Below are 10,538 nucleotides of genomic sequence, written 5' to 3'. Positions count from 1 at the left end.
TTGGACATATTGTCAGGAGGGGACAGTTGCTGGAGAAGGATGTCATGCTCGGTAAGATGGAGGGTCAGAGAAAAAGAGGAAGACTCCCAACGAGATGGATTGGACAGGTGGCAGCGTCAATGGACTCAAGCGTGGCAACAGTAGCGAGGTTGGCCCAGGATCAGACCTTGCTTCATTCTGCTGTGCATAAAGTCGTTATAAGTCAGTGCCAACTCATTGGCACCTAACAACAACTTTGTCGAGTTTATTTTTGGTTGTTCTGTCCCTTTTCAAAAGTGATGTATTAAAATTTCCCACTTTAATTGCAGATTTCTTTCTTTCTTTCTTCTATTCTAGTAAGGTTTGCTTCATCTATCTTGATGCTTTTTCATTGGGAGCACAGATATTTACTATGGTTATGTCGTCTTTCTCAACTGACCCTTTGATCATGTGATAGTGTCCTTCTTTATCTCTTATGCTGGTTGTTGTCTTAAAGTTTACTTTATCAGAGATTAGTATTGTCACTTCTGCTTGTTTATTATTGAAGTTAGCTTGGTATATTTTTTACCATCCTTTAACTTGTAGTCTGTTTTTGTCTTTTTATGTAAGGTGTGTCTCTTGCAGATAGCATATTGAAGGGTATTGTTTTCTTATCAATTCTGCCACTCTGTCTATTCACTGGTACAGTCAATCCATTGACATTCAATGTAATTATTGATAGGTATGAATTAATTGCTGCCATTATGCTAATTTTTGATAGTGATAATTGTTTCTTTGTTCTGCATGCCTTCTTGTTCTGAGTTAGTGTTTTTTGTACTATTTCTTGTTGGTTTCTTCTTACTTTTCATGTTTTCTTGTTCTGTTTGGAAGTTCATTTTCATGGTAAGTTGTGAAATATTAACTTTCTTTGGGGTTACCTTATAGTTTATTAACTTTCCTCTCCATGTAAGACAATCTATTGTATCCTGTAATCTACCTGGCCTCCTCACCACCTGGATCTCTGTTCCTACATTTTCTCCTTCTTTGACATTGATATTATTCTGATCTTTGGTTGACCTCCCAGCTCCTTTGAATTTGTTGTTATAGTTTTGTTCTGTTCTAGACTCTGCAATCCGTAGTCTGAGTTTCAGGTGGTGTTGCCATGCTTGTCAATCTCTGATTGTTGTCTGTTCTTGTTGGTTTTCAGTCCAAAGAACTTCCTTTAGGATGTTTTGAAGTGCTGGATTGGCTTTGACAAAATCTCTTAGATTCTGTTTATCCTGGAATGTTTTGATTGCACTATCATATTTGATTGACATTTTTGCTGGATAGATGATTCTTGGTTGGCAGTTTTTTGGTTTTTTGTTTGTTTGTTTGTTTTAGGGTTTTGTATATGTCTCCCCACTGCTTTCTTGCCTGCATGGTTTGTGTTGAGAAGACAGAGCTTAATCTGATTTGTTTGCCTTTGTAGGCAACACTTGTCTTTCCCCTGGCCACTTTTAGAATTCTCTCCTTATCTTTGATTTTGGAGAGCTGGATTATTATATGTCTTGGTGATTTTCTTTTGGAGTGTATCCTTCCAGGGGTATGTTCGGCTTTGTGAATATTTATCTTCTTATCTTTCAGATGTTAAGGAAATTTTCTTCCAGAAGCTCTTCAACTATCTCCTCTGTGGATTTCTCTGATTCTTCCTGTTCTGGAATGCCAATAATTCTTAAGTTGTTCCTCTTCATGTTATCCATCATGAATCTTAGACTCTCTTCAGAATTTTATATACTTTTTTCTGCTTGCTCTTCTATCTTAGCAGTATTGAGAGATTTGTCTTCCAGCTCGCTGGTTTTGGATTCCATCTCTTTGATTCTGCTCTTTCCCCTTTCAGTGCATTGTCCTTTTCTGATATTTTATTATTAATCATCTGGACCTCTTTTCAGGTTTTGAATTGTTTCCAATGCTGTGTCGATCTTGTTTGATTGTTCTTGTAATACTTTCCTGACTTCTTCCTTGTTTTCCTCCACCCCTTTTTGAAGCATCTGAATTTGTTTCCATAGCATTCTTCTGAATTCCTTCTCAGTCAAATCCAAAACCTGCTCTTTCTCTTCTGGAAAGCCTTTGTCTGTCTCCAGCTCCTTTTTCTCAGTTACTCTTTTGTGTTTTGGGATGTTTTGAGATCTTTTGTTGTGTCTTATTGGTCATTTCTAGTAGTCATGTGAGTTTTTAATGCTTAAATGGATGTTTGTCGCTGTGTTATTAAACTTACTGGGTGTCTTCTGATGGATATGATCAGGAGATAGGCTTCCATGTTCACATGTAATGCTTAGCAGCTGTTATTAGCTCTTGTTTCAATGATGGAATATTATGGGGTATGCTTGTAGCTTGAATATACAGCCATGATTGCTGTATCATAGGGAGAAAAAGCTCCCACCTCCAGGAAAAGTGTGTGATCAAAAGGACCAAAAACAGAAGCAATATGATAACAGAGACAAAAAACACCACTCTGAAACAAAAATAAAACTGGCCAACTGGCTAGTTGCCTTGTTACACAGGCAGTGTGTGTGTACCGTAGAGGCCTCCAGCAGTGGGTGGGGGTGTCCGCTCACTCAGGTCCCTCCTCAAGTTACCACTGCAGAGGTGCATAGATAGATATTGAGAAGTTAATGGGAGAAAATTGTCTATTATTTTTGTCTTTTAAGGTCCGTTTGGTATCTACGTGTGCACAGCATAATTCTTGAGATAGTTGCATCCTTTTATGTTGGGGTTTTACAGATTGTTCATATGGTTTGTCTGTCAGGCCTGACAGGCCTGCTTTTTTCTTCCTGGATATACTGGAGTAAAGGGTCCAGCACAAGTTAATTTTAGGACTGTGATCCAGAGGCTGATGTCATAAGCAGCTGCCAAAGAATTTGCCCTTAGATCTGATTGTCTTTTTTTCTCTGTGCCTTGGGGAAAACTGTGGGCTCAACACTGGACCTCTTTTCTGGGGGTTTGCACCTACTGGCCTTAAGGTGTCTGGGCTGGGCAAAGAAGGTGTGGCAGGGAAGAGGAGGCAAAAATGTGTAGAATCCCCCCGCAACTTCCTTTTGCAAATGTCACTGCACCACTTTTAGCACCAGTTCCCTGTGACAGTTTGGCTGTAGCCCTGCCCTCTGAACTCTGCCTGGGCAGGGTGGCTGACCAGGGAGTCCCATGCCTAGAGCAATTCCTAAATCACAGTATTTTCCTTTATACCATGATTCTTTCACTGGCGTGTGCATGCAACTTGTGCCCTACACCCTATGCTAGATCCAGAGCGGCTGTTCCATGAAAGCAGCTTCTCTGGATTTTCAGTCCCTCCCCCACAGAGCTTGTCTTATCTGACTCTGCCTCAGCAGCCACCAGAACCAGAATTCATACCTGATAATTTTTTTATTGATTGCTTGACATTGCAAGTAAAAAGTTATGTTGTTGTTATCAAGTGTCATCGAGTCAATTCTCATAGCACCCCTATATAGGGTTTCCAAAAAGCAGCTGCTGGGTTTAAACCACCAATCTTGTGATTAGCAGTCCAGTGCTAAACCCACAGTGCCACACCAGGTCTCCAAAAAAGTTATAGAGGTTCTCAATTATATTATCTTCCTCAGAAAAAATATTTAATTTTCTTTTATTAGGTGCTATGATATAGGCAGATGACCATTTCCAATCAAGGATTATGAGCAATTGAGGCTAGATTTCAAGACTTGTATAAACTGTTGTTTCCAAGGAGCAGCTGGTGGGTTTGAACTGCCGACATTGTGGTTCACAGTCCAGTGTTGATCCTACAGTGCCACACTCTGTTTGCTCTTACAATAGGGGACCTCATAATCCTTTGTCCTAGACTGGACCTAGCATCTAATTTTTTCTTTCTTTGGAACTTCTGAAATCACAGTTTAGAGCTCTACAGTCTCTTAGCAGTTATTTTCGACTGGTGTTCTTGGCTCTGGGTCCTGAGAATAAATAGTTTGAAAACTAGCAACTATTTTGCGCTATAGGATTAACGATGGACTGCAAACCACAAAGTGGGCATTTCAACTCACTAACTACTCCTTGGAAACCCTATACAGGGTTGCTATGAGTCAGAACCGATTCGATGGCACTTAACAACAATGTCTTAAAAGAAAATGATGAGCTTCATCATTGTTTTTATTTCTCTATTTTTTCTTCTTCATTGTCGCTATTTCTTCTATGATTTCTATTTCTTGGTCTTTAAGTCTTTGATGTCCTGGAAGCCCTGAACTCTAACTTTTGGCTCCTCGGTAGTGAAACTAATTAATGCAAGCTCTGAAAGTTCTACCTTTATTTATAAAATGACAGCTTCCCTGAAAATATGAGTGACTATATTAAATATCAACTAAGTATGAGGCTCACTTCAGAGCATTTTTCTTTTCTCTGATATTGGGTCCCTCAAGTCATTGTTTCCTTAGCTGATGTCTGATGTCTTCAAAGAGATTATTTTGAGAGTAGTAGTAGTTGTTGTTGTTGAGTGCCACTGAGTCAATTCCAACTCTTGGTAACCTCCTGTGACAGAGTAGAATTTCCCCACAGCGTTTTCTTGGATGGAATTGCTACAGAACCAGATCATCATTTTTTCTCCTATGGAGGCACTGGGTAGATTCTAACCACCAACCTTGCATTACCATCTGAACACTTAATTGTTGCACCACCATCCAGGATAGACTTGTTGTTAAGTGCCATTTAATCAGTTCCAATCCATAGCAACCATGTATAGGGTTTCCAAGGAGCAGATGGAGAACTTGGACGGCCGACTTGCAATAGACTTAGGACTAATGAAAACCTTTCTTGGGTAAATTCTGTTGGCAGGGGCTCTTGCACATACTCTTGAAAGTTTACCTTTGATGATTCAGGTGTGCACCAATTTGGAGGTACTTTCTTACATTGCTATGTTCCCTCTGCCACTTTTTTATGAGCAATATTCAAGACAATCAACCTCACTACAAATAAATTTTTGGAAGATACCTGTCAGTCCACCTTTAACTACCATGAATGACTCAGCTGGAAAGCAGTTTACCTGAGCATCTTGGAAATGTCTGACTGAAACAAACAGCATTTCTCCATTAACATTATTGAACATATATATTTTTTGAAACTATCAGTCATCTAGAGCAGACTATAATTTATAAGATATTTTTCTTTTTTGGCCAGACTCTTAATAAAATGACTTATTCCACCAAGCACTTCCTCTCTCTTTCTTTGGTTACCTGCTCACAATAGTTACAGATGAATCTGAATATATTCTTTGGTTCATATTGGTCCCTAGAAGATACCAGATCCTTATTTGGTAAAATTAGTCATCAATGCATGCAAACTCTTCACGGTAGTCTCAGGTCAACACTAACATCACAAAATGCTGTCATCTCATGCACTGAAAACTGTAAATAGAAATTTTAGTCATAAAAGGACTGAAGGACTATAAAAAATGTACTAGATGGGGCCATGAATGCTAGCAAAGCATTCAAATTGGATAATACATTCAAATTTTTATTGTCTCCTTCATTGCCTGATATATACATACGTAAAACCCTTTCTGGATCTTGATCTGACTCTGAATGTGAATACGGACTCACCTTATGGTTTTTCATGTTCTGGTTCCCTCTTAAGTAACAACAATTTTTTTCCATCTATTAATAACCTACTACTCCTCTTCCTCCTTTCCCAATCCATAGCCTTGTACAGCTCATGTTCCTTTCATTATCAGTTCAAGATGTTCTGAACTCCCTTTACAATGGTCACATCATATCTGGGCTTGACAAATGCAGCATTGTATGAGCATCCTTAAACTTACTCCTCTGTTTCATATTTCATTACTAAGAAGATTAATCTTGCATAACGCCTTTTAAATCATTTACTAGCATAAAATAGTTTCTGGTCTTTATAATCATTCTTTTTCCAGTATGAAAGTTTCCTCACAATTATGGTAATTTAGTTTTTAAACAATTTTCAGTAGACTCCTATTCAAGATGCTTCGAGATTATATACAAATTACATTTAACAATTACTTTCTGTTCGTTGTATATTTAATCAGTTTAGTGACTTATTGACTGATGAGTAAGATTCCTCTTATAATAATGATACAATATTATGGGAAGGTATTGTTGTTGTTAAGTGCGGTTGAGTCAGTTCTGCTGCAAAGCGACTATGTATAGGATTTTGAGGAGCAGTTGGTGGGTTTGAATGACTGACCTTGTGTGCTTATCCCAAAGCACCACAACAGGACTCCCAGAAGGGATTAGTTTCCTTAAATATATATCAATTTTCCACTCAATATTACAACATCCAACTTTTGCCTTGGTGAACAGGGAAGCCTGCTCATCAATCTGAATTTTTCACAGTCTCGTCAAGATGCCAACCACAAGAAGCCCACCAGTCTTCTAGCACAGTGATAATTATAAACTAGATTTCACAATCTAGCCACCTTCTTACTAGTTGCCCCTCTGAGTCTGTTCAAGATTTAAAATGGTTCTCATCCCATACTAGCAGTTGGCCTAGATTATAAAATCAATTTACAACATTCTGGGTATTTGCCACACTTTCTTAAATTCCTCTTATTTGCCTATACTGAAACATTTTGATAAACTCTCCCCAAAGCCAATTTCAGCCCAAAGCAGCTAAATGTATTGACTAAATTTATTCTCTTTTTCCCCCAAAACTCATTTTTATAAACTCCTTCATACCTCTTAGGTTTTCCTACCATATTTGGCCTTGACTTCACTTACCTAGGTGACTAGTGGCTTCTTTGTCCCAAGGCCAGGTGGCTGCACCTGCAAGGTCTTCCCGGACTGAACTGGCAAAGTAGACGTTCAGGAAGTGAGTACTGTTAAGCTGCAGTGCCTCCTTCAACTCCTTCACACTCATGTATGCCCTGGAGGTACAAGAAGAGAAAGCACAACACCAACGGATCAGTACTTAGAGAAAACCAAAAACGTATCTAATCAGACTCTGCTGCTCATCATGGATTGGCAGAGAGACAAGGGCCAGGTCATGAAAACTAACATCTACAACCAAAACAGCTACTAATGCTCATCCTGAGATCACTGGAAATGGCTAACATTACACACATCTCTCATTTACATGTATTCCAAGAAATTTAAAAATCAAGATATTGTTTATCTTGGTTATGAGTTGGGCTGCTAACCTCAAGGTCAACAGTTCAAAACTACCAGTCATTCCACAGCAGAAAGATGAGACTTTCTGCTCCCATAAATATTTACAGTTTCAGAAACCCTATGCAGGGTAGCTATGAGTCGGAACTCATTCCATAGCACATAACCACTATCACCACCATACTGTAAATGCATATTAGTGCATTTTATCTTTGGTGAGAAAAATAAGATACAAAGTAATAAAATGATGAAGCCAAGTTTTCAATCCAACCAATTTTGTTTGATGATAGAGATAGTAGGTATTTCACTTTGTATTAATAACACTAATAAAACCAATAATGTGGCACTGTAATATAAGCACTGGACTGCTAACCACAAGGTCAGTGGTTCAAGACCACCACTGGTTACATTTAAATCATGTACAGCTTCACTGTGAGTTGGAACCAAATCCATGGTTAACAGTTAACAACAACAACTGAACAATTATTATATGCTAGTCACATATACATTATATCATTTTAATTCTCACAACTCTATGGGAACAGAGGCAAATATTATGTCTCTTATATATATATGAGGTAATTTAATTTGGGAGAAAATAATTTACCTGAGTTCTTAAAGCTAATAAATAAAAAAGAGTTAGACTTAAATATTGTTGTTGTTGTTAAGTGCCGGCTAGTCGGTTCCGACCCATAGCGACCCTGTACAGGGTTTCCGAGGCTGTAAATCTTTACGGGAGCAGAACACCTCATCTTTCTCCTGTGGAGCGGCTGGTAGTTTCGAACTGCTGGCCTTTAAGGTTCACAGCCCGATTCGTAAACATGGATCTCTTGAAATACTGGCTCCCAGTTCTTAAACCACTAGAATATCTGTATGACGGCTGAGTGTTTGACATCATGCCCAGTTCTTCACTCTAAACACACAGTTTAGTTCTTCAAGACAAATCCAATAATACAGACAGTACTTTCCCTTGACAATTGTTGTTGTTGTTGTTATGTGCCGTGGAGTCGGTTCCGACTTATAGCGACCCTACACAGGGTTTCCGAGGCTGTAAATGTTTACGGAAGCAGACCGCCTCATCTTTCTCCCGCGGAGCGGCTGGTAGTTTCGAACTGCTGACCTTGCGGTTTGCAGCCCAATTCATAACCACTACACTACCAGAGCTCCTTACAACCCCCAAGTCATGGTGAACAAGTCCTCCTCGCTTTAAGTCTTGGTTCTTTTCATTACATTGCATGGATTCTATTATACAAAGTCCAACTGAACCTCTATTTCAGCATATGCTTGCTTCTGGCATTATATTTTAAAGAAAAAAGGAGATAGTTGTTAGGAAACATAAGACAAAAGAAAACAAAAAAAGATGAATTTTCTATAGGAAAGGACATCATAAAGCTAATGAAATAATTGCTAATTATATATGTATTACTCTTTCCAGGTCCATTAATTCAAAAATCTCCACCCTTAAATCTTAATAATAGCAAATAATAGAAACAACTTAAGTACCCACCAACAAATACATGAATAAACACAATATACATACCCACAATAGATACTACCAAACAAATAAACAAAAAAATAATTAATAATTTTGCAAAACATCTCATTATATGGATCAACCTAGAGGACAGTATGCTGGGTGAAATAAGTTAAACACAAAAAGAAAAATATTGCATGAAAATGCTGTTATAAAAAGTCAAGAAAATATTTTCACCATGAAAGAAATTCTTTGATGGCTACCAGGGATGGGAAAGGAAGGGAGAGTAAATAATTAACTAGAGAGTTGTTGTTTTTAAGTGCCTTAGAGTTCTTACTCATAGCAACCCTATATAGCATTTCTGAAGCTGCAAATCTTTGCAGGATTAGTTAGTAGGCTCCGACCATCCAGTGCTTATTTTACAGAGCATTGCTCTCCCTAAGTACAGAATTGTTGGAAGTGCCGTCAAGTCAGTTCCTACCCATAGCAACCATGTATAGGGTTTCCGAGGAGTGGCTGGTGAGTTTGAACTGCCGAACTTGCAATTCAAACCATCTTTGTCGTGAGTGCTTATCCTACAGTTGTTGTTGTTAAGTGCCATGTGGTAGGTACTGATTCATAGTGACCTTGTATAGGGTTTGCAAGAAGCAGCTGGTGAGTTTGAACTTCCGACCTTGTAGTTCAGTACTCATCCTACAGCAACACACAGTAGACATGTTATCAACTTGGGTGAAGAGAAAGGAAATATACAAGAGGGGGAATTTGGCACAACATGAGCAAAGTAAAGGAAGGCACTGGGAGGTGCACAAGAGTAAATGACCACAAGATAAAAAAAATTTACAATACAATCCTATAATTATAGTAATAGCAAACAATATCTGGGAGCAGATGCATAGGCAGACATATAAGTTGAGCAGATATTGCTGCTGTTAGGTGCCATCAGTACCGACTCATAGCGACCCTATACACAACAGAACGAAACACTGTCATGTCCTGCCCTAACTTCAAAATCATGGCTACATGTAAGCCCACTGCTGTTGCTACTGTGCCAATCCACTTCATTGGGGGTCTTCCTCTTTTCACTGACTCTCCACTTTACCAAGCATGATGTCTTTCTCCAGGGACTGTTCCCTTCTGATATGTCTTAAGTATGAGAGATGAAGTCTGGCTATCCTGTTTTCTAAGGAGCATTCTGGCTGTACTTCTTCCAACACAGATTTGTTTGTTCTTTTGTCAGTCCGTGTTAATTTTAATATTCTCAATCAACACCATAGGAGTCCTGGTATAGTGCTGTGGGTTAATGCACTGGACTGCAAGGTCAGTTTGAACCACATGGTTGACTGTTCAAGCTCAACAGTCACTCCTCGGAAACCTTATACAGGGTTGTTATGGGTTGGAACCAATTGACGGCACTTAACAACAACATATACGTATATATGTTGATTCAGTTTTGACCCATAGCTACCCTATACAGGGTTTCCAAGGAGTGGCTGGTAGATTTGAACTGCCGACATTTTGGATCAAACCAATGTTGCAGTCGGGTGCTTATCCTACAACGCTACATCAGACAGGGTGAGACCAACAATTGCATCTTAAATGGCTGCTCACAAGCTTTTACAACCCCAGTTGCTACTCACCATAGTATGTAGACATTGTCTTTGTGGACTATGTTATGTCAATTAGATGTGCTAAGTGTCCAGTGACTCCTTCATTCAAGGTATTTGATTATGGTCCTGGTGTGTGGCACTGTGGATTGGTGCAATGGACTGCAAAGTCAGTTGGAACCATAAAGTTGGCAGTTCAAGTTCACCAGCTGCTCCTCAGAAACCCTATACAGGATTGCTACGGGTCAGAACTGACTCAATGTTACTTAATAACAACAACAAAGTTTTCATAACTTTGCCCCCATGTGTTCTACTATATTCAAGGATATATTTTCAACACATATGAATACGTTGCTAGAAATGTCTCCT

General features: G+C 38.9%; 1 protein-coding gene across 1 annotated transcript in view; it reads right to left on the bottom strand.

Annotated features, from left to right (window-relative positions):
* Nucleotides 1–10,538, bottom strand: part of PAPPA2 (pappalysin 2) — a 536,466-nt gene that overhangs the window by 356,760 nt on the left and 169,168 nt on the right. The window contains exon 3 of the mRNA XM_006867073.1: nucleotides 6,705–6,850. Coding sequence (XP_006867135.1) covers nucleotides 6,705–6,850 — 146 coding nt within the window. The remainder of the gene's footprint in view (nucleotides 1–6,704; nucleotides 6,851–10,538) is intronic.

The sequence above is a fragment of the Chrysochloris asiatica genome, unplaced genomic scaffold (assembly GCF_000296735.1).
Source record: "Chrysochloris asiatica unplaced genomic scaffold, ChrAsi1.0 scaffold00100, whole genome shotgun sequence".
Classification (NCBI taxonomy): domain Eukaryota; kingdom Metazoa; phylum Chordata; class Mammalia; order Afrosoricida; family Chrysochloridae; genus Chrysochloris; species Chrysochloris asiatica.
The sequence above is the reverse complement of the archived record's forward strand: the minus strand, read 5'-3'. Positions and strand labels throughout refer to the sequence as shown.